The sequence below is a fragment of the Ciconia boyciana genome, chromosome 8 (assembly GCF_034638445.1).
Source record: "Ciconia boyciana chromosome 8, ASM3463844v1, whole genome shotgun sequence".
NCBI classification, from domain to species: domain Eukaryota; kingdom Metazoa; phylum Chordata; class Aves; order Ciconiiformes; family Ciconiidae; genus Ciconia; species Ciconia boyciana.
Window position 1 is genome coordinate 8,965,658 of NC_132941.1, and position 24,707 is coordinate 8,990,364.

General features: G+C 55.4%; 1 protein-coding gene across 5 annotated transcripts in view; it reads right to left on the bottom strand.

Annotated features, from left to right (window-relative positions):
• NTRK3 (neurotrophic receptor tyrosine kinase 3) overlaps positions 1-23,273 on the bottom strand; it is a 220,836-nt gene extending 197,563 nt beyond the window's left edge. For 4 of the 5 annotated variants that reach the window (XM_072870115.1, XM_072870113.1, XM_072870114.1 and 1 more), the window contains exon 1: positions 23,026-23,273. In XM_072870115.1, coding sequence (XP_072726216.1) covers positions 23,026-23,273 — 248 coding nt within the window. The remainder of the gene's footprint in view (positions 1-23,025) is intronic. The other variant, XM_072870116.1, reaches the window with a different exon arrangement.
• Between the last annotated feature and the right edge of the window lie 1,434 nt (positions 23,274-24,707).

The following is a 24,707-nucleotide window of genomic DNA, read 5'->3' on the forward strand; positions in this document are numbered from 1 at the left end:
GAAAACAAGCCTCCTATTTCTGAAGCGTTCCCAAGAGGCTGGCGTTACACTGAGAGGTATAAAATCTTGCAGGAGCATTTGAGGGATCCAGAGGTCCTGCTCAGTTGTAATTGTGGAAAGGTAGTGAGCGAGGAAGCCAGGTTGCACCTCCTGACTGCGCCTACCCTTTTCACCACTTGGGTTGGAGATGTATTTAACAGGACACATGTCTTTTTGGCGCTGTTTAGGGTCACGGAGCAATTTCAAAGCCAGGAAGCAGATCATCAGACGAAGTCCTTCCAGCAAGATTTTGTTGTTGTTGTATTTTTTTTTTTTCCTCCAAAGAATCACTCAAACTTTGTTTCTGCTCCTGGGCAGCTGCAGAGCCAGGAGGGTCCCACCACCAGCCCAACCTCAGAGCAAGCTACGTGAGCCCAAGGGTTATCAGCGAAGGGAAGCTCATTCTGCACAAAGAATACGGACATTGTCTGCCGCCAGCCCCGGGCAGCTCTCTGGGGAGCGGGCTGGCTCACTCGCAGCCTGCAGCAGCTGGGGCCCAAGACCTCATGCCGCGTGCCAGGCTGGAGCTTAGTGGGGACGGCAGCTGGCGGGGGACAGCCCTTCTGCATGCTGGCTCCTTCTCCCTCTGTTGATATTGCAATGGGATGGAGAAGGACTGCCTTCATCCTCCCTCCTCCTCTGCAGCAGGAGGGCTGGGACCAGGTGTCACCAACCTACACAGCTGGCATCAGCCCAACAATATGCCCTTACCCACAGCCTCCCTGTGCCAGCCTTGCACTGAGCTTGCAGGATGCCCACCAGCCCCCAAGCCACCTTCGGGCTCACCAGGCAGCCAGCAGCCCTGCCCAAAGCCCCATTGGCTGCCCCCAACCCCAAGCCACCATCAAACCACAGACATCCCCCAACAGCACTGGGTCAAGCCACCCTCCATTCACTCCTGCTGCAATGCCAAGGCTTGGATTCAGCCTCTGGGACAGCACACGCAGGGTCACTGTGCCAGGCTTGTGCCCATCACCGCATTCCCAAAGCTTTCTGCCCCAGAAACAGCATTTACAGCCCTTCTAGCTGTTTCCCTTGGCTCCCAGCGAGGGCAGGAGGCAGAGGAGAAGGAAGCAGGATGAAGCCCGAGGGGAGGGCAGAGCTCAGAGCCAAAGCAGCACTGGGATGCTCAAGGGCAGAAGCTGCAGCTCCCTCCCCCAGAGCTCTGGGCCCTGCGTGAAAGCAGGGGCAGGTGAAAGGCATCACTGACTCCCACCTGAGCTGACACAGCCCCTAGCACTACTGGAATCACCTCACCAGCAACAAGCACAGCAATGCTACCAGCTTGGGAAATGACCCCGTGCATCAGCAGCTGCAACATCCTCCACAGCTCCCCTGAGAGCCACAGCGCATGCCGCCTCCACGCCGCACGGCCCCGCACGCTCCTGCCCCTTCTCCAGCCCAGCTGCCCCATGAGGGCATGCCAGCCCTCCCGAGTGGCACGATGCAAGCACCAGCTCCAGTTTCCATATTTTAGGTGGTGAGAGCATCCGGGCTGCCTGTAGGCTGCCCGGCCACGAGGTCCCACACAAATACACCGAGACAGGGAACTTCTCCTGGGTGAGAGGCAATATGCAATCCCCTGGAGCCCTCACACACGTACCAACAGCTTCTGCCCATGACAGTTTTCAGCTGGGTTGTTTTTGGTTTTTCACATCTTTCCCCTATCTCCCCTTTGAAAAAGCCTGTAGTTGCTATGGAAATAGTCTCATCAGTATGGGTGGAGCGTAGCAGTACCAGCCAAAGCTCCCTGTGGCTCCCAGTTGACACCAGTGCCTAGGAACTGGCAGCGCTGGAGATTATCCAAAGCTGCACAGGGGATACCTTGAGCTTAAAGCAGCACTTGGCACTGACGGGTGAGCGAGACCCATCTGGGAGCCAAGGGCAGGGACCTGCAATTCACCCAGGGATAAACCAGGAAAAAAAAATAATCAAGACATCCTCATGCTGGCTAAGGGATGAGAGGGTTATAAACAGCAGAAAGCCACAGTCTCCCCCAGAAATACCCTTGCTGTGAGCAGGAGGTGGCCACAGACAAGGGTAGCAGGAGCAGAGCTGAGCTTTGTCACTGGCCCTGCCACCAGTTCAATGCACCCCTCCAGGGAGGCTTCTGCCCCCTCTCTGTACTCCCACCTCCCAACCTCTGCTAGGAAGCTAATAAGCAGGGTGGAAACGGCAACCGTCAAGTGCTGGGAAGAGGGTTGGAGAGCAGAGCAAGAATCTTTCCCATCTGGCAAAGAGACCAGCGCGTTGGGCAACGCTGGGCTACGTGCCGCAATGGATCTGCTTCACCCACTGAGTCACCCCCTCCCATCCAAGAGCCGTGGCTGCAGACCACTCAGATTTTACACCATGAGCCTATTCCTTGCCAAAAACACTGGCAGGGTCTTTGCACGCAAAGGACCATCCTTTACCACTAGAGCTTGGAGCAAGGTCCCCAGGCACCGGATACCAGCTGAGTGGGAAATGTATCTTCTCCATGGGAGTGGACAGCAGGCCAGCAGTGCTCAGTGCACATGGAGGTGTTACTGCCATGCTGGCAGAGGTAGTGCGTCTGCCATTGACCCTGGATTTAGGGTAAGTGCTGAGGATCCTCATCTCCATCACCCCACCCAGCTGGGAGAGAGGACATGACACCCTGTGAACAGCATGGAGCCCAACCAGGGCGTGCACGCTGCCTCCTGTCTCCAGCCATGCTGACTAGCTGTATTCAAGCTGCTGGTGTCCATCACCTTGTCACTAGCTGCAGCCCATGACAAACAGCAGCTCCCCTAGCAATGACAGCAGGAGGCTGTCCCAGCTGCAGGATGCAAACATAGGTCTCTGCCACCACCAAGGGCTGTCCACAGCCATCCCCAACGTGAGATCACTTCACAAATGGCAGTTTAACCCTGATATATCCTGGTGCCACAGCAATGAACTTCTGAGCTGTGTGGTGGACAGTCACATCACCAAACCCTTGTCAGCACTCATTGTGGACCACCACACATGAAACTCCATTCACAGCATCATTGCATGCTTGGCAATGAGCAGGCTACAGATGTTTCCCCAACCATTTGTCTCCTAGAGCAGGGATTTTCCTACATTCAATGTTGATGCCACCGTGCAGATCTCACCAAGCTTTGCCATCCTCCCCCATCAGCCCTACGCGAAGCCGCTGGGGCTGTCACACAGCACATCCCACCCTCTGCTCTCTGTCCTGCCTGCAAAGGGGGAAGCATATGGGCAGCACCACCACAGCACCATGAGGCACTATAGAACATCCATTGGGCTGACATGTTACTGGTGCCAGGGTGGATCCGAGTGCAGCACGGAGCATTGCTGGATGCTGCCAGTCCTTACAGGTGCACAAGCCTAATTAAAGGTCTAAATAACAATTTGCATCATCAAACTGCAAGGGGCACATCTACCTCAGGAGCCATCCACATCTTCAGTCTTGCCAGATCCTGAATGCTTTCCCAAAACAATGCACTTGAGAGAGAAGAACAGGCTTGAGCTGTTACTGAGTCAGCCAGGCTTGGTCAGAGGCACTGCAAACAGGAGCCTGCGCTCCGGCAACTGCCCTTTCCCATCCAGATTTAGCAGAATCAAGACCTAAAGCACAAAGCAGCAGCCCAAATGCTTCCCACTCCCACCATTTTGTCCCATACCCAGGGAACACACAGTCTCTTTTGCTCCCTGCTGGCAGAAATCTCATCGCACCAGCCCACAACATTTTGCTCCACAGTTTTGGGGAACCGTTTTTGGAAGAAGCTGCATGCAAAGCTGCCTGAAAACCAAAGGGTGTCTCTGCAAAAGCAACAGAAAGGCCTGAATTGGCCCCACTTGGACCAAGGACAGCAAACCCAGGCTTGATCCGGGGCTGCAGCCAGCTACCCGTGACACTGCCACCTCCATCTCACGACGCTACACCAGTGAGCATCACTATCCCTCATGCAACATCCCCAAAGGCCTGGGTGACAGGCTGTGCAGTCCACGCTCCCACAGCCCTTTTCCCCCCTGTGACCCAAAGGCGACCTCAGCGATGGAGCAGGGACCATCCTGTACCACGGAAAACTAAAGCACAGACCAAGAAAACAACTTATCCCTCATACAGAAAACCTTTCACGATGCCTTAAGATGCAAATCTCCCACCATCCACCTTTTTACCATCTTTACCCCAACCTGGGGGTCCCCATCAAAACCTCAGCAGCAGGGATGCTTTGGTGAGGCCAAGTCAGCCCTAGGGATGCTGCTACCGGGTGGATGCTTCTACCAGGCAGCACAGCAGCATTTTGGGGCTGGCTCCTGGGGAGGGCACTCAAGTGGCTGCCCGGGTGCACCCTGCACCCCAAGGTGCCCGGCAGAGAGCTGCCGGCTGTGCCCAGGGTCTGCATAGCAGCACAACGCCTCAAATAAAAACTCCCCACAGCCAACACAGCGAATAAGATTACAACAAATATAAACTAATGATACAGCTGTCAAGACAGATTAGACTGCACAGTGTAAAAAATTGCAGGGCTGTTTAGTCACAACAATATAAGATTAATTTATCAATACAGCTTATGTGGCACTGGAGAGATAGCAAATTGAATAAGTGAATCTTTTCTACACCTTGCACAAGGAGGGAGTCTCAGACCTGATGGGTGCATGGGTCTGGATGCCTGTGAGGATCCGCAAGCTGGGATCAATCCAACAGGGCTGGTTTGGTACAGCCATGGGGGGTCTGCACCCCCATCCCAGGCTTGGGGGACAGGGACACATGCCACCCACACTCATGGCTCTGCACCCACACACTCTGAAAGATGCCCACCCTTCTGCAATACCAGGGTGGAGAGGGATGCTGCTAAATCAAGACATCCAGAAGCTGCTGCTGCAGGCAGAAACTTCCCAGACCCCTTTCCACAAGCTCTTCCAAGTCCAGCGTTACAGGACTCGAGCCATTTGTGTCATCCCACCTTTAAGCTCTGTCCCAGTTACAGCATGTGCATGTTTTCACGCACACAGCAATCAGAGGCAGCAATCCGCCGTGCTAACGCATGCAAAAATATGCACAACCACCTCCACCCTTTGGGGGCTAAGCCCTGGCAGACACGGGCAAGCTTGCAGACCTGAGAACATCTCTCAAGGGTGCCCAAAAAGCAAGAATCCAACCGGCAGGTCCTTGGGAGATGCTTCCCTATTCATCCCGCAGCTTCTGCCTAAAGACTACAACATCCTTGGCGGGTCCGTATCATTTCAGATCTCTCATAAGTTGCCATCTGTGGGTTAAAAATGTGCAAGTAAATAAATAGCTGCAGCGATAATGAGCCAAGGTTTCGATCTGTGAAGGTGAGAGCACAGCGGCAGCCGCCGATACGAAGGAAGCGCCCGTTTCTATAAATATTGAAATCCGGTAATTATCATCATTAGAACTAGTTGTGATTTAGCCGTAGCTCAATCCCAACAAGTAAGAATGGCATTTATTTGCCACAATTAGAAAAGCTAAAAATACCTCCCGAACCTTGCCTGGTTCAGCCCCATCCTGCCGTCCCCCCAGCAGGCTCAGCCTGGGGCACAGAGCAATGCAAAGGGGGGACCACTTGAAGGACCATGGCAGGGTTGAAGAAACCCTGTGCCCCTCCAGGGAGACCAGGACACCAACACAAGGCCACCCCATCTTCTAGAAGCCCTTCCCAGCTCCGCTCCATGGCTTTCTCCCTAGCTCTGGTTCAGCCCAGCTAACTCCTGCCCCACCACACTGGCTCACCAGTGCAAGGTAGCTGCTCCCTACACAAAGCAATGTCCCCTCTAGCAAGCTGCCTTTTCCACATTGAAAGTTTCTTTGCATTTGTATCAAAAGGCACAGATTTGCTTTAAAAGGCAAATGGAAAGGCCTGGCTCACCCAAGCCATCCCGCTGGCAGTGGGGAGCAATGGCCCTGGTAGCACCCAGTTGATCTGAAACAGCCATCACTGATGGACACGTTTCCTTGCACCGCGGGAACATTACAGTTATGCCAAGAGCCTTCACACACTCAGCATCTCTTCCAGGCCCCAAACAAGTGCTAAAGGACTCTAAGAGCTCAGCGTGCCAGACAGACACACACTTTTATGGATGAACTTGCTGGAAGACCTCATCCTTCCTGACCTCTACAGACAGGGATCAACCCCTTGTATAAAATCCTGCAAGGGGCATCAAGCTATCCTGCCCTACCTCTGCAAAGTGACCAAGGAGCTACTACCTCTCCACAAGCCTTTAAACACGCAGGGACCCAGTCATCCTCCCCTGGGGACACATCTGCACCCCAGCTGCCACCAGCAGTTTCCCAGCCTTTTCCCTGATAAATAAATGCCTGCAGGGTGCAGACAGATTTTGCAGGAGGCAGCACCATGAGGTAGCTATAATCACCTCTCGGCTTCCCAACCAAGCACCTGACCCAGCAAAATCCCCATCTACTGACCCAAATCACCCAGGGCCATCTCCTTGTGCTTACTCCGAGACTCAAGATTTTCCCCAAGGAAACGTGCCCAGCTCCTCTGGTCAGGGATGTTCTTTCTGACAGTCACGGTGAATATTTTCCCCCGCTTATTCGATAATATCTGGAAAGGGCCGTGAAATGGGCAGCTTAGCAATTCTCCGCTGCGCGGGGGCGAAGGCGCTGAGGTGCTCGCTGCCAGGTCCCAACAACAGCCCAAATATTCATCCCTGCCCCACGGGCCACCACCTGCTCCTCCCCAAAATGCCTCCAGCCCTGGGACTTTCCCAGCCCCCAGCCTCCCTCCAAGGGTAACTTGACCCCTCCAATGGCTTTTCCCCCCCTTGCTTGCCTCTGAACTCTCTCCAGTTTGTCAATATTCCTGTAATAAGGTGCCTCAAACTAAAGCCACATTCCTGGGGGGTTTATTATTATTATTTTGGGGGGTTTCTGTCATTTTGTTTTTTTTTTTTTTTTAAAAAAGAACAGCGAGTTTGTAGCTCTGCTCCCGCAGTCCCCCCTCCCCAAACTCAGCCCATTGCTATTTGTTTAGGGCCCTAAGCCAGTTTTCAGTCCATTTGGCAGCATCATATCCAAGGCAAACTGAACTAATTTTAAGAGTAAGATTTGGCGAGACACTATATCAAATGCTTTGCTAAATCCAAACATATTAGGATTTCCACGTTCTGCTCAGCCACTAATTTTGCGATTCCATCAAAAAGAAAAAGCAATCAGGTTTGTCTGGCAAGATTTATTCTTTCTAAATCCCTGCTGTTATTGCTCATGCTTTCCTTATCCTCTAGTGCTTCACTTTCTTAATACTGCAGGACTGGAAGCGTTTGCTGGAAATTTATTTTTGCTATTTATATGGATTTTGAAAATCTGCCTCTGCTCTCCTCCGCTGCCCCCTGCCTTCCCCACTGCTGTTAGCATCCCCGTGCTGCCACCGTACACATCTCCTCTGTCCTCCTCCCAAAGACAGAGCAAAGCGGTATCATAAGCCCAGTGTTAATATACAACTGGCCTCAGACTCAAGATACAGAAGAAAAACTAATTCAAAAAAAAAAGGATGTCTGGCAGCAGGAGGAAGGTCTAAAGGAAACACCCAGCTGGGTCAAGCCCAGGTCCATTGCAGAGCATTGCCAGCAGTGTAAGCAGTTAATATTAATGCCTGAATCAGCCATCCTGGAACATCACCTCATTTTTCTTGCAAGTCTTCTGGCAACCACCCTCCGGGTGATCAGGCAGAGTTGAGCCACAAATGACACCGGTCAGTGCCTTTCCAGAGGACACGCACGGTCCACGGCAGGTCAGGGCCAGCACATCTATAAACCAAACCCTGAAGCACTCAGGCAGTTGAGGAGCTCCTCCAGGCTTGGGGCTTGACCAGAGAGAGGTCAGGAAGGGCTGCACTCCCCTGCTCTAGGCTGGCACCCCAGCTTCCCACTCATACCCTGGGGATTTGAGGCACCTGGAAAGCCACATCACAAGGCATTCAGATCTTCTGCAGCATTTTCCTCCACAGGGGCCAAGCAGAAGTCTCTAAACCCTGTGTGCACACAGCAGCTTTGCAGACAGCACCATCCCAAAACACTCCGGCGACCCCATCCTGGCTCTGACTGTGCATCTCCTGCTGTGTGCTCCACTGACCTCCGTGGGAGTGGGGCAGAGCTGCTCACGCGTTTCAGGGTAATGGTGACTCCTGCTCATTAGGAGGAAAAAGGCAGCTGTGTTGGAGCATAATCGGTTTCTGCTCACTAAGTCCTTGGACATAGAAAGGCTCAGTATTTTGCACACCAGATAACACCCTGTCTGGGTACCAGGTGCGTGCACACCCTCAGGACACCCCATCCAGCCACAGCAAAGTAGCAGCATTACCAGCCTAGATCAAGGCTGAGCCGCTCACACGGGCCAAGCCATCAGCTCCAGCCACAGCCTTTCCCATGAAGATACAAACACCTCCTCTTGCACACCCTGGCACAGCCCAGCATGCCCAGGCTGAACAGTGAGGCCAGGGTTACAGACAACACAGCTCAAGGCACTGAGCTGATGCCCCCCTGCTTGGCTTCCTACACCTCCCTCGGGTCAGGTCTGTGCCAAACCCCTTGCCTCAGCTCCCACATGCTGTCCCAGCATCATCATAAGGGGAAAAAAACACAGCATGGTCATCCCAGCAACTCAGGGCTCAGAAATGGGGCACCAGCATCCAGCAGAATTCAGGTGATGGTTCTCCATTACCACAGGGGACCTCTGCTGCCCACAGCTCCTTCAGTGCTCCCTGAAGGGAGCTCAGATAGGGGCATAGTGAAGCTAGGCTATGACATGACCTCGAGCACTCGAGGAATAAATGGAAATTTTCTCTTTACTCTGGCTGTTTTTACATCTCAGAAACATGTCCTGGGGGAGCAGCCCTCTCCTGAGGGCTGGGATGCCTGCGGTCAGGCACAGGCTCCACCAACACCCTCTGGTTTGCACCCAGCTGGCTGCAGCCCAGGGGCTGAAGATGACAGCCCAGCCCTGTCCTGCTTCCAGCGAGAGGATGACCTTCCCCGCAGGCAGCCGGGCAGAACGTCCTCCACCAGTTCCCGCTGGCGAGCGAGTCTTGGGGGAGCTGTCGGGAGGGATTAACCCACCCCAGGGCAGCTGCCCTCCATCACCCCATCACTGCACCCTACATCCCCCCCAGCCTCACCAGAGCTCAGGATTTACAGTGCAGGCAGAGCAATGGGTGTGGCAGCAGAAAAGTGATGGGGACAGAGGATTTACAGGCAAGGGACAGTTTCAGGGGAGGTAGAGCAAAGCAGAGGGTCATTTACAGCGTCAGCAGCAATTTAGACAGCAGGTAGCACCGAGGAGGCAAGGATTTACAGGGGCAGGGGAAAAGTACTCTTTATGGGTGTTTATTAGGAAATGAGTGTCTCCTTCCCCTGACCGCCGTGACCCAGGGAGGGGCACAGGAGCAGATGGATTTGTAACAAGCCTCCCCCTTGCTCTGGAGGCCACGGACAGGCCAGCATCGGGGACCCTCGCCATCCCAGCATGGCTGCAGCTGGCTTCTGCTTGGCCACAGCACCCTCAGGGTCATTTCAGTGCATCCCCATCCTGCCACCACTCAGAGGCAGTGCTCCAAGGCCAGGCTCGGTGGTCAGTCCCTCCAGGGAGGCTACAAATAGCAAATCCTCAGACATCTCCTCCTCAGGCTGAAGGCCCTTCCTCCTGGCAAGCCCCACAGCCCCTCCCTGACACAGTCTGATCCAGCCCATCTGCTGGCAATGAGGCAGCATTTCTCCTGATGCCAAGGCTCCTTGCCGCCGGGATGGGGCTGCCAGGCTGGCAACAGGCGGGCAGGGGTCACAGTCTGCCATCCCTCCATCCGGGGACTGCCAGCACAAGCGCACACGAGTCACGTCACCCAGTCTCCAGTCCCATTTTCCAGCTGCTTCTGGCACCCAGCAGGAGCCAGAGTCTGGGGTCAGCCCCACATGTGCAACCCTGAGCACGTTGGTTTGGGCAAACAGGTCCCTTTCCCTCTCCCACCACATCTTCCCCCCACTCCTGAACTGCAGCAGAGCTGGCGGGGGATGCACACCTTGAGTGCACGGTGCAAACACAAGGGGTGGCAGCATGTTTGGGTCTCCAGCTGTCCCAAACCTCCCAGCAGCATCCCTGAGTGGGCAGGTGCCAGGCTGGGCATGGAGACATGCAGGTGACGCCTGACCTTGCTCACATTGCCAGGGGTTAACATCGAGGGTTGCACATGGAGTAAAAAAAGTAAAGAAATATTCAGGAAAAGTTGTCCCAGCACCGACACTCTGGTTACTACTCTGCCATGCTGCAACATCCTCCTGTTGGAGCACACCATGCTGTGCAGGGCACTCAGGGAAGTGTGACAGGCACCACACTGGCCTCTGCCACACCAGGAGATGCCAGGACCAGCTCAACTCAATGTTCAGGAGCAAGCCAGGAAACCCTGCTGCCCCCAGCCCTTCCCTCCCACTGCTCCCTGTCAGCGATACAAGGGTTGCCTATGCAGATGTGATGTTTGCAACACATCATGGCCTGGGGACCAAAAATTCAACCGTGCCAGCAGGAGGGTGCCCCTAGATGACATGCCAACCCATGTCTTACACACTCCTACATTTACTCCCCAAAAAGACACCAGGTCTGGTCTGCAACACAAAAGGTGGAGAGGTTGGTCCTAGAAGAGCCCAAGAAAGAGGGAATTCACTCAGACATTTCATCTCAGTCTCATTCTCCAGACACTCCCCAGATACCCTATTTTGCACCAGATACCAGGAGACCACATGCTTAACAAGTGCAATCCCTGCAGGGGACACCCCATTTCTCGCAGCATTGGGTTGCTCAGCACTGGGGTGCAACAGGACCAGGTGCCACTAGCAGAGATAGGGAGGGGAAGGGCTCCAAGCATTGACCGCAGACACCCACCAAAGCATCGAGCACTGCCCAGCCCCAGCATGGCATAAACATGATGACAATAAAGTTGTGAGCAGCCTGCACAAGGCAAGAGAAGAAGTTTCTCGCTTTCAGCTTGGAGAGATGGCAGCTTTGCAGTGCAGACGCGTTACAAGTCACACTGGGCAATATCCCAATGTGTAAGAGACCAGATAATGTCCCATCACTCGTAGGCGAGGGCTCACTCCCAGCACAGCCCAGCTGATCCCACAGCTTCTCAGGGGCATCTCCCCAGCAGAGAAACACAGGCACACACCAGCACCATGGCAGCATCCCAAGCAACCTGGTTCTCTTCTCTGTGTAAAACTCCCAGAGAGGCATGATAGCAGCATCCAACCCTCACAACGTCCCTGAACAAAACCCCTACATCTTCACCCGAACCACAGGCAGCAGCAACGCCTTTGCCCCCACCCCTCTACCCCGAAGTTTGACTAAAGCTCAGGAGTATCTTTGCTTTTATAAATCTCTGCCTTTTAATGATGGCTTCAAGGCTCAGAGAAAAAAAGGCCCATTAAACTCACTGAATAAGTTAATGGGGCAGAGAGAATCCATTTCAAAGCCACCCCAGGCTATTTTCCTCTGGAGCTAAAGCCTGAATAAGCAAAAAGGAAAAATTAAAACTGTACAGTGCTTTGCCAATAAATAACCCCCAGTGTAATCCGCTACCAGGCAGGCTTCCATTTGCAGAGATAACAGGATGCAGATCAGTTGCAAACCACCTCCCCTTGCAGGGACCACCACCTTTTGATTGCAATTAGCTGTGCCATGGCAGGAACCTCTGTCTCCTGCCTGTCCCCTTTCACCTGCCCGCACAGGATGGGGATGGCATATCCTGCAGGGAATTACCTAAATCCCACACTTGGCTCTGCAATTCCCCAACAACCAGTGCTCTGAGCACACATACCTGCTTCTCTGCCTCCTTCTTCCCAGCCCTCCTGTCTGTTCATGCCCCTTCACCCCTGTCTTCTCCCGTTCCTTCACCAGCAGCACTGTGGGTCAGTCCCTCGCCCATCAACCAGAGCCCACACACAGCTGCTCCTCCCCAAACACTTAAAAAAACAAGTGCATGTCCCAGAAAGGGGGGGGGAATAAAAATCCCTGTTTGTAAATGTTGATCCCACTAGACACAGTTTGTTTACTATTTAATATTTAAAGATGCTAATTAAGTCTCTGAATAAATAAATCTATGTTACCCGTGCCTTTTGGAAGGCAGGGATCCTTCCCCCAGGGCCAGGGCATCTCAGAGCACGCCAGGTGCTGGGCAGCCCACCCAGGGCTGGGGACAAGCCTGGGGCAAAGCCTGAGGATCCCACCACCATCCCTCCTGGAAGGGAGAGCTTATCTGCAACACAAAGCAACACAAAGCACAGCTCAGGCTGGGGACATCTAGGACTTTGGCCATTAAGACCCAGAGGAGAGCATAGGCAGGGCAAGGCACAGAAAGGAGGATTTCCAGGCAGGGTTGCCCAAAGCGGTGCCTCTTGGCCCCAAGATGGGATCTCAGCTGCAACCGAGGAGCCAAGGGCTTGTGCTCCCGAGGGCCAGAGGATCAACCCACAAAGTGCTGGGGGGACACAAAGACAGGCACCAATACACATCACTGCAGCCCACCACCAAGCAGGCAGCCAGGGCTGCTCTAGGGACCACCTACAGGCACCCACCTCCCTCCCAGCTGCCCCCCTGCCTAGAGCCAGGGCAAGCAACCAATACAGCTTCATACCTGAGAGCATCCCAGCTTCAGCTCCTCTTCCCAAAACCACTGCTGCAGCATCTTGCAAGGAGCACTGCAACTGCCTGCTTTCCTCACTCACAAACCCTAACATCCCTCAATACCCACACCTCAGCTCTCCCACATGATACCTCTTCAGCTTCATTAGGCTCTGCCTCTCCCAAATCCGCTCCAGCTGTACCATGCACCTTGCTGTTAACCCCCTGGGTGCCAGGCCCCACAGAGCTCCCTGTTGTGCAGGCTCCCTCCCTGCCCAGCCAGCATCCCCGTGCCGCATCAGAGCCCTGCATGCATTCCCTGAGCTCGGGTTTTGCTCTCACCCTCCCAAGGACACCCTCCAGCACTTGCCAAGGGAGCACCAGGCTGCTGCCCTGAAGCTGACCCAGCTCTGTGCTACTCTGCCCTCCCCACTGCAGAGCCTGGGACAGCCCGTGAGGCTGCTGGCGGTACAGATATGTCCAGAGCCCATGTGAGGCTCCAACTAGAAAACAGTCCCCAGTAACACTCAGCTTCTCTGAACGGGCACGAGGAGAGCCCCAGGAGGACAAGGATGCTCTCTGCAGGCTGAGGAGCCGGGAATACACAGCATCCTTGACCCCGTGTCCCACTGAACTTGGCTTGCTCCCCAGGCTGCTCAGCAGCAGCCACCAAGTGACTCGATGGCTTTCAGCTCACTTTTCCTGGGATGTATTTTGGCTGGGAGAGCACAGGCAAGGCAGGAGACAGCCAAAAACAGGATCCACATCATTGCCTCAGGAGCACCCAGCCACATCCTGGAGGCAAGAAGTTTTGGGAACAAAAGAGATCTTTCCAGCCACACAAGTCACAGAGGTCCCCAGAGGCAATCCCATCTGTACCGGGATGGACACGAGGGATGCCCAAGCTGGTCTTGCCTTTCTGGGTTAGAAGCAGGCAGGAGGAGGGCTGTGGTCCAAGGCAAGGGCAGGCAGCCCAAGGGAACATTTGCACAGCTGGATCACAGACCAGAGAGCCAGGACTCCTGGTTCCCAGCCCAGGTCACTGCACAGCATTTCCATGGAGAGCATGGGATGGGGGATGAGGCCAGGGCTGCTCCAGGAGCAGAAGGAAGGTCAGCAGCTGGAGGCACTCAGGCTCTCCCCCATGTGGCTTCATGTCCCAGCAGGGTCAGGAGTTAGAGCCTGGCATCGCTGCAGCTCAGCTGAGTACTCATGTTCCTAATTTATCCTGGCAAAACCCTGAGCATGCAGGGTCCTCAGCAGCACCCGGATTCCCACCATCTGTTTGAGCATTTCCACATTAACATTTCCTAGTGGGAACTGCCTGGGGAGAGCTCAGGGAGAGCTAGTTCAGGGACAGCCTTTCACAACCCAGGAGGATGGGGATTTTACCATGCTCACATCTGCTGCTACCCACTTCTCAGTCCCCCAGGCCCAGTATGGAGCAGCCAGTAAAGGCACCGGTGCCCTGTGCCCTTCCCAGCACAACCAAGCCCAGCACGGAGCCATAGGAGGGCTGCAGGGGGGATGGCACCTGGGCTCAGCATCTCCCTGCATCCTTCCCTGGAGCCCTGGGATCCCAAGGCCGTTTAGTTGTCACTGCAACAAGCACCGAGGTCAAGGACGAGCACCCCAAGCCACCGATCTGTGCTATCACACCATCACACTCCCTTGGGAAGCCTTCCTGACCTCTCTGCTCCACTGCTGGGACTTTTGTTTTTAATTAAATAAGCAGTTTTCCTTTCCATTTAGCCAGATTGAAGCTAGGAGAAGGCGAAGGTGGAAGCAATGGCACATGCTGGAGGAGGGGTAGAGGATGGGGACGGTCACTAACAGGCTCCATTATATCCTACACTGCAACGTTGGGTGACAGCTGGAGGAAAGCTGGATGCACACATGGTTCTGGCTTCTCCTTCAGCTCCCCAACTGCTACATCACATGAAAACAAGCTAAAAATACAGCACATATTTTCCTGGTGCTACTCTTCCAGGCAAGCAGGGGCCAGGTCTCACAGAGAGGGTGACAGGGCAGGACCTCCAGCCCCGTGAGGTCTGGAAACAGGGTGGTACATGGAGGATGGAGATGCACAAGGGCACATGCAAGCAGGGCTGGTGGAGAAGCCCTGCTAGCTGGGCACTGACTCCAGTGCAGCTTTCCAAGGGGAGTCCAGAGAGATTTTAATCTCCTTTTCTTCAAGTGAAATTAAGCACAAGCCCCAAGAAATATCACTGCTCTAACCCACATCCATCACCCACCCCCCAACATGCATCCACCCCAATGCCATGATGCTGGGGACCCATTTGCTGTTGCATTGCGGGACCACTGGGTGTCACAGCCCTTCCACCACGCTGGCAGTGCATGGCAATCGCCGGCAGGGAAATAATCAGCCCATCTTGGGCACAGCTGCCAGGGAGAATGAGATATCCCTCAGGAGCTGCATACGGAGGATGCTGCAGGGTTAAAACCAGCTTCCTACCACCGCCAGCCCTTTCCCCATCTCACACCATGTCTTTCCGCCTTGGGGAAGAGCATGTGGCCTCTTTAGCCCTCCAACCTCCATCCAACCCGTGCAGCAAAGGGTTAATCAGAGAAGTAAAGAGCACCGAAGCCACCCTGGAGGCATCCAGAGACAGCTCTCAGCCTGTGCCCTCTTGCCTCTACATCCAGGATTTCTCTGGGGACACTTCCCATGGTTGTTCAATACGACACGACCGATGTAACAGCCTTGTTTATTCCCCTTCCATGCTCGGCCTCTCCTTAAACCCTGGCCGGTGCTGGGCTGAAGCATCTCCATCCCTGCTCTGCTGCTTGCAGGCTATTTGCACTGCTGCTCCGCGCCTCAGTTTCCCCATCGGTAAAATGGGCAGAGCTGTAAGGGGCTTCCTTGCAGATCACGCACAGCCACAAGCCGGACGCAGATGGCAGCACACCACCCCGACCAGGCACCTCTTGCCCGGCACTTCAAACAGCCCAGAAACACCTCCCCACACCACCCACTCCGGTTGGGTCAACACCTTCCAAAAAGCTGCAAATCACCTCAATTCACAGGTGGGCTGGGGCTGTATCGCTTGCGGCACTGCCGTAAGAGCTATCGGTACGTGGGGGTGCACCGAGGGCATCCTCCCGCAGCAGCACGGAGTAGAAAACCGTGACCCAGCACCCAGCCAGACCCCAGGGGACCGTCTGACTCCGCGGGGTGCCCACCCGGGGACCGGTGTGCCGAGCCGGGGAGCGGGTGGCAGCCTCCCAAGTACGGCAGCACGGACACGGCAGGGCAAAGCCTCCTCGCCCGCACGGCATGCATCAGCCCGACAGCGAGCAAGCGGCGGCTTGACCCCTCAGCCCCAGCAGCCCCCGGCCGCTGCCGCACCCCGCGCTGCCCCCGGTACCCCCGGCCCGGCTGGCTTGTGGCTCCCTCCTCGTACTCGCCCGTGCCCGCGCAGCCCGCAGCCGGGCTGTCTGGCGCTGCCGCTTGCCCTCTAGCGGCACAGCCACCCTCAAACCGGGGCAGAGAGGAGAGGACGAGCCGGGGCTGCGCCGGGTCCGGCTGCCCCACGGGGGCACGGGCTCGGCTGGGGCTGAGGGTTACGGCCCGTCCGGGGAGCTGCTCCCGCACAAGCGCTCCCCTTGTGCCTCGCTCCGGAGCAGCCTCACGACGCCGGGAGGTGAACGTGGGAACTGGCCTGGTGCGGCCGTGGTGCCGGTGCCCTGTGCGTGGCCCTGTGGGACCTGGAGCATCGCGTGGGGCAACCGGGGCTGCTGCTCCCCATCCCTTCATGTGGGGCACAAAGTGCCTGCAATATCCAACCGCCATACACGAACTGCAGTCTCTGAACAAGAACTTTGCCCCGCAGCACCGCCTCAGCAGGGGTTTTGCTGTGCACCCCCTTGGTGCAGAGGGATTCTCCCCCAAGAGAATTTGGGGGAGACCAGAGCCCGCATGCTGCTGTCAAACACACCTGCTCAGAAAGCACCTACACAAGCTGCCGAAACCCCCACTGGAGGAAACCCAAAGCTAAAAATTACTGCTATTGCACAGTGCCCGGTAAATAATACATTGAGTTACAAGCATTATTAACACTCACTTTTGGAAGCCTAACAGGCTCAGGGGTTGGTTCACTCCCCACTTGACTGCAGCCCCCCTTGAATGGGATGCACCAAATGCAACCATAAACTCGTGGGCAACACCTAGCATGGGCACTGTATTGAGCAGGACAAGCCAGTGTGCCAGGGTAGCACTGGGCAGCATCGCTGAGCACGACCTACCTGCAGGGCTCCCCAAGGGTGATCCCATGGGACATCCCATGGCCTGTTTGGGGGGTTCACTGAAAGAACCCAGCATTGCTGGGTGCATGGTTGGTCACTGGTCTTTGGGAGACCACAAGCAGCCTCACGCCAAAGCACATGAAGGTGTCACTCCCACAGGGGTGAGCTGCTGGGGTAGAGCAGACCCAGAGAGTTTTCCCTAACCAAGCTCTACAAAAGGCCCTGGCCAGAGGCAACACATCTCTGAGCCTCCAAGGGCAGCAAGGCAGGTCCTTCCTCAGTCTCTTGCCCTCCATCTCTGCTTCTCCTCCCCATGAAACACCTGTCCTAGTCCTGAAGCATCCCCATCTCACCTCTCCAAGCCCAGGGAGACAAGCCAGCAGGCAGAGCTGGCCTAGAGCTCCCCAAACCCTGCAGGAGATGAGGGCTGGGGAGATGACACATGCACCCTGAAACCATCTGGGTCACCAGCTCCTCCTGTCCAGGCAGCAGCTCAGGCCCCACGTTCAGCTCAGAAAAACCCTAGGAAGATCCTGGCAGGTACCAAAATTGTCTCCTCCCCAGAGAAATACCTGGTATGGGCCATCAGTAGAGCCAGACAATGCAGACATGGCTGGGGAGCACTTGGGGACCCCAGTGGGGTCAGGCACGAGAGGGGCAGAGACACCAGCAGACTCTGGCATGAAAAGTCAGGTGACTCAACCCAGCAGGAATCCCATGTCCCAGACAAACCAGGGCTGTAACCCTCAGGTGCCTGATGTCCTCTGCTCAGTGTTAGCTCAGCCCCTGCTGGGAAATCAGAGCTGAGACCTGGCCCTGACAGCCAACTCCTCCAAAAAACACCTTTTATAGTGCATCTACCCCAGATCCTTCTGCTCTGGCCCCACACATCGCCTGGAGGGCTGCATAACTACTGGAGGTCCCAAACATAGCCCGTGCCAGGAAAGCGTCTCCCTCCAGGACTGGTCAGCAGCGAGAAAGGCCACAAGAACAGGGCAAGGAGCCAGCAGCCAGCCCAGGGGATGCACCCAGCCCTGGGTGCCCCTAATGCAAGTTTAGCTACTCTGGTGCACAGGGCAGCACCCACCATGGACCTGATCCCCTGATGCAAGGGGGATGATACGGGGACAGTCAGGACCAGTGCTCCCAGCTTAAGGCACCTCTAGAGCTTCAGGACCATATCTCAGCCCACCTCCTTGTCCCAAAAATCTCTGCACCCTCTTCTGTCCTCACAGCCTTGTGCTGCACCCACCTCCCCCTTCCTAACACGCTTCAGGACAGCCGCTTTGCATAAACAAGAGCCCTGCAAAACAAAGCTGGATTGAATTAGGGACCCTTTAAATGGTCTCTGCAGCAGCCACAGCCTCCGGGACCAGGAGATGGGAGGAACGACAGGATGGGAGGCTTTGGGAATGCAGAGCCCTTCGTCTCCAGAGACCAGCAGCACACGAGGCATGCTGGGCATGCTGTGGCTGATTCACAGAGGGGGGAAAAGTTTGTGCCCTGTTGTCTGAAACAGAGCAATCACCAATTTGAGCATCACAGGAGCCCCTTTTCCAGCTCTTTGGGCCACCAAAGCAAGTTCTTTCTTGCCCTTTCTTTCTTCCCTCCTTCCCAGATGTGGGCATCACCAGTGCCTTGCCTCTCCTGGCGCCAGCAGCGAAGGGGTGCTGCCGCTCCGTGCACCCCCTCACTCTCCCCCACGCCACATGCTCCCAGCTCCCCGCAGTGAGTGGGGGCTGCGCTGCTGCCCGCCCCCCATGGCGCCCAGCTCTGACGTGGCTCTCCCACCCCCGGCTGGGCCCACGGGAGGGAGCGGATGCTGCCGTGGGCTGGTGGGACAGCCCAGTAGGAAAGGATTAGGCTGCTTTTCTTGTCCATGGGGAGGAAAGATGCTTCCCCTTGGCCCTTTGAGACCCCAAAATCCTGCATCCCATGGTGCTCCACAATGACCCACCTCCTCTTGAGTTGTTCTGAATTTATCTCACCTGATTGAAGGCAGCTACAAGCTGCACAAATAAACCCTGCAAACCCAGCCATTGGGGTATTTTGTCATAAGAAACCCCATTCTCCGCTGGTGAGGTTGGGTAAGGGAGCAAGGCTTTATATACCGGGGACATCTCCCTACTTTGAGGGAGCCCAGGGGTGACAAAGGCAGGCCACCGCCGCCTGCCTGGCAGCATCTCTGCAGTGCCATAGCAACAGCTGAGAAGTAGAGAAGCCCAGATGGCAAACTCCTCCATCCGTCCTTCCCCACGCGCCGTGCCGGCGCACGCAGGCGCTGCCCACGCTGCCAGAAGGGTAACTCCCCGGCCTGCCCCTGGCACGCGGTGCCCACCGTCACCCCAACACAGGCGAGCCCAGTCGCCCCATGCACTGGCCAGACCCACCCCCTGCAGTGCCATGGATGGGGACCCAAAGTGGCAAACACCCTGGCTGCTCAGTACATGGGGGGAAAAACGGGGTTTGTGCCACAGGACCCCCAGGACTGAAGTTCTCCATGTGCATCTGGTCTTTTTAGGGAGGTCTTGCAAAGGATGGAGCCCCACACCGCAGGGATGAGGCTGGGTTAGGGGAAGCTTGAGCATCCCCCCAGGTCACACCTGGCTGGGGGCACAGCAAAGGCCACCCAGCTGCACAAGGAAAAGCAATGGCATGAACATACCCCAGCCCCATGGTCATCCTCTCCCCACACTGGGAACCATCTCAGCCAGGGTCCAAGGTGGCCCCTCAGCTAGACAGGACCCTTGGCAGTTCTCACAGGGATCTCTGTGTGCAGAGCCACATCCCCAGGGATACGATCTGAAATTGGATATGTTTCTGGGCAGGCTGCAAAAGGGCAGAGGGACAGCAGCCAACCCAACCTCCTCCTCCATCTCAGGGCAAAAACCTCCTGCCCTTTCCCTGCTTCGCCCCTAACCTGGCACCACCTGGATTTGCACAAAGGTTGTGTGCCACTGTCCTCCCGGTCCCGCTGGGGCAGGAGCCACCCAGCCCTGACTGCGGCTGCTCTGCTCTCCCTGAAAAGAACGAGGATGGATGGGAAGCCAGAAGCAGCAGCAAATGGAGCAAAGGCCATTCCTTTGAGGGGTGAAACAGGAGGCTCGATGAGGGGGTACCACACTGCAGGCACCCACAGGGCTGGCCCACCCTGCCGGCCTCCATGGGCAGCGCTACAGGCTGGGTATCTCCTGTCCTCATTCTGTTGTCCTTGCCTCGGGGGTCTCATCGGCCGCCGAGATGTGAAATAACCCAAAGCTCCTGATGGCTTGGCCCCCAGTGTTGGGGAGACCTGCCTGGGTGAGGTGGGCTGGCATGGAGGGGCCTCTGCCCTGGCTCAGGGTGGGGGGGTTAAGATGGACAACCCCACCAAGCCGGCTCACACGGCTTGCTTTCTCCAGCTCTCTGAATGGGCCCTGGCAGCCTTTCGTCAGCACCACCCAAGCTCAGACTGCCAAGCTGAGCTCGTCTTTCCGACATGAGTAAGGCCCTGCTTGGCCCCAGGGTGGTTTCACTGCCCCATATCCCATCACCTTTTCACCAGCAGCAGCATGGAGCAGAGACCACCACCTCCCCCAGGGCCTGCAGGGAGGACCTGGAGCATCGTATCCCCTGGCCACAGGGACAGGGCTAAGCCTCCCCTATTCACTCCGGAGCCTGGTGGGCAAAGGTGCCGTTGCCCACTTGCTGCCCACAAACGAGGCAAGCTGCCTAAAGAAGCCAAGCCCCCAGTAAGCGTGGCAAGCAGGGGGAAGCGCCATTCGGTGCCCAGCTGAATCAGACCCGCGTGCCGGGAGTGAATCAGCGATGACCAGGCTGGGCTTCGATGCACCCCTCGCCCCAGCACACAAAATGGCAAGGCAAGGAGAGGCAAGGCGATGGCTGGCAAGGAGAGGCCTGACGTCGAGCCAGGAGGGTGCAGGACCCAATGCCTCCCACGCAAGAACACGAACACAGAGTTCAACCCTGGCTTCCTTTGCTAGGAAGCAGCCCCACCACCCAAACCATCCCTCTGCTCCCACAAAGCATCCTCTACAAACCACTGCCACCTCCCCAGGAAGCACAGAACCCTGGGGAAAGTTTTCACTCATACCCAGTCTCAGCCCCTCACAGCATTTTGGGGTTCACCCCAGTCCTGTGCCTTGGCCCCCAAGCCCAGGGAGGGAGGTGTGGGGCCAGCAGCGATGCAGGGGGGGGAGGGAATGTGCTTTGCTCAGTGTGGAGCAGAGACGCATATACAATATCCAGCAAAAACTGACACCTTCTCCTCCTTCCCCAACTTAAGACAAGCTCCTCTCCAAAAAAATACCCAACATCCGTTTCTGGAGTTGAATCTTTCTTTCCTCCTCTCTTTGTTATGGACTGCTTATCAGCATTTTTCAATTTCAAAGCAGTAAAGACATTTTCTGGGCACAAAGGACTCACGTAATACTACCTCTCGCAGCAGTTCAGATGTATGTGTGCATCTGACAACGCACACTCGCTCATGCTGGCAGCTTCCAAACCCTTCGCAGCCTTTCCTACTGCTCCCCGCCCCCCAAAGGGTTAAAACCAAACCACAACAAACAGCAAGCACAGGAAAAAACCACGAGTTTCTCTGACTTCCCCAGCATCACCCACGTCCCTCTGGCATCGCAGAGAAAACACTCCAGCACCACGACGCAGGATAAATATGGGGCAATTGGAAGGGAAGCGTTGCATTAGTTTCCCCCTTTACTTTCCCCATTCCTGCTGGGTTTGCTGAGGTTTGCTGGCGAGGTGAAGGCAGGGCCGGGGGTTCAGGGTCAGCGGTACCTGCTGAAAACCTGCTTGGGCATTGCATGAACCTGTAAGCAAGCAGGAAAAGCGGCTCCCGTCATCTTTACCCAGCAAAGGTGACAAGCAGAGCTGCGAAAGAGGCACTGCAATTACTCCATGGCTCTGCTGCAATTGCACTGTGACTAAATAAAACAGCCTCAGGAAGAGACCCAGCAAAGCCCTCTCCCTCCATGCAACTGTGCGATCGGGGTGAAAAAAAAAATAAATAACCCTCCATTACTCATTTCAAACCTTGCTGCATTTAACTGCCAGAATAAAAGATTCCACCTCTTCTCTGCTCAACTCCCACTGGCAACTTGCTCTGGGGGCTACATTTCCCTAAATGCTCACATTTCAATTAGCATTAGAATAATGAAATGGCTCAGAGTTCATCTCACCCAAAAATGTACTGGAAAATAAAGAGCAGAGATTGGAAGAGATGAGGATTTTTTTTTTCTCGCGCACACACACACAGCATGATGGATTCAGGAGAAGGAAATATACTCCTTTCTCGACTCCACGCTGATGAGATTAACATGGGCTTTGCTAGCTGCCTCTCCAAACAAGGATAATGCAACTTCAAGTTGATTTTCCAGATAAACAAGCATGCAAACAAACGCAAAGTGCTCAACTAAAAATATCTCCTTGCTCCGATGCTTCTCCCCACCGCCACCACCCCGAGAGGAAAACACACAAATTCTATCGCAGCACCACAGCGAGTTGCAAAATTATAACAATGCAAGTTAAATAAGCTACTTAAGGGAGATCTCACTGTCCTATTTTTTTTTTCCTCCCCTTAAAAAGGCGAAACCGCAGATCCCCAGATACACTCAGCCAGGGCAGGGAAGGGAGCATTTTCTGTTGTGGGGATGAAAAAAAAAATTACATTCTAATCGGATCCAAAGTCTCGAAAAAGAACAAGCAGCTCAGAACTTGCTTTTCTTGCCCAATTTGGATATATATGTGGCTGTGGCATCCCCCCTCCCTTGCAGAAGCAAACAGTTAAAGGAAGCAGCAGCTTTAGCATCTTTGCCTGCTGCTCTCTCTCCTGCTAAGGAATCAGATCTCATTTACTTTATTCCTCTTAAGCCTTGGCCAAACTGTTGCTGGGCTTTTTTTGGGGGGGAGGGGGGGATGGGGTAAGGGGGAAAGCCGGATCTGCGTCCCCTGCACGGGAAGCAGGGCTGAGCTCTGCCAGGCAGCGCGGCAATGCCGAGGGCACCTGAGCCCTGCACGGGCAGCCCAGCCCGCGCCCTGCCGCCGGGAGGGGACAGCGCCCGGGAGAGCCCGGGGGCACCCCCACTTACATGGAAGTGATGTTCCTTGAGATGTCCGTGATATTGATGCTCGTGTTGCCATTGCTGCTGCCTGAATCCTGCCCTTCCAAGAGAGGGAAGAGGTTCCCATCATCCGGCTTCTTGCAATTGATGTCTGTCTTGCTGCAAAGACAATTAGCAGGGCAAGCCAGCACCGAAAGCAGATAGTCTCCCCAAATGCTCCAGAGCAAAAATACCCTCCAGAAAGTGCACTTGGTAGGGCAAAGAGAGACATCCATCTCCGATTGCTGCTTCTAAAAAAGAGGAGGAGGAGGAAAGGGGGGATGGAGGGAGGGGAAGGGGGGGAAAGGGGGAAGGAAACAAAGGCAGAGGAAGAAAAAAAAAAAAAAAAAACACAACACCAAAACCTCAAGCGATCAGATGCAAAAATCCTCCAGCGGATGAAATCATGCTGGCAGCTGGCTCGGAGAGGCTGTAGTTCCCGCTACGGTAGCGGCAGCGGCAGCGGGCGGGGATGCATGCTGGCCCGGCCGCCCTGCGCCCGCCGCCCGCCGCTCCCCGCCAGCCGCTCCGGAGGATTGCAACGGGAGGCTGGGGAGGCAGCCGGGGAAATAAATAAATAACAAAAACGGTGCGAAAGTCACCAAGTCCCACCTACTGGGCAGAATTAAAACTGACACACCTGCAAAAAAAACACACAGAGGGAGAGGAGGCTGGGGAGAGGAGGGGGCGACCTCCCCTTCCCATCGCTTCCCTCCCCCGGCCTGGCCAGCCCTGCTGCGGCGGGCACAAAAAGCAGGGGAGGAGGAGGAAGAGGAGGAGGAGGAGGAAGGCTTGCAAAGCGAGCCGGGCTCTGCAATAAAAAGGATTCCCCACCCCCCTCCCTCGCCGCTAAAATCAATCCAGGGGAGGGGGGAAGAGAGGAGAGAGGGGAAAAACCCACCCCAGCACTGCTGGAGCCGCAGCTCAGCCCCGCCAGCGGAGGAAAAGTTGCAGCTGGGGTTAAATTTGCGCTGGGGGGAGAGCAGAGGGGCTCTGGCTCGGCTCCTGCTTTCTCAGGCTCTTTCGTCTTTTGGAGGAGGACGATGCTGCCTTTCGCTTGGTTATTGGGTGGGTGTCCCCCCCCACCCCGCAATCCGGACAGAAGGGTGGAGAGGAAAGGAAGATTAAACTGAACGGGAAGAGAATAAGCACCAGTGTGGATCACAGCAATTTAAATCTTTTTTTTTTCTTTAGAGGATCCTAGCGAGAGGCAGATCAGACGGCTGGGTGGGAAAAAACGCGACTGGAGAGCACCCAGGAAGGACTTTCTAGAAAAGACACACACGCACACCCCCCCTCCAAAATGCAACGGGGACTCAGCTGGCTGCCGGGAAGCGCAGGCAGGAGCACCCAGGCTCGGGGCTCCCGTCCTCCCTCCCCTGGCTTCCCCCTTCCCTCCTGCAGCAGATTCTGCAATCAGACATGCAAAAAAAAAAAAAAAAAATCCTGAAAGAGGAAGACTGAAGTGTTGAAAAGGCTGAGCTCAGAGCGCAGAAATGGCATCAGGAGAGCAGTGAGTGCGAGCTGAACAGCAGAGCGAATTAAGATGCATGGTGCATTTTTGGCAAGCACAAACCCAAGCAGATCAGAGCTCTGCTTAATTTGCTCTGCTTTTCTACAGTGCTTTTCTGCATGCTTTTTTTTTTTTTTTCTCCCCAATAGTTTCATGT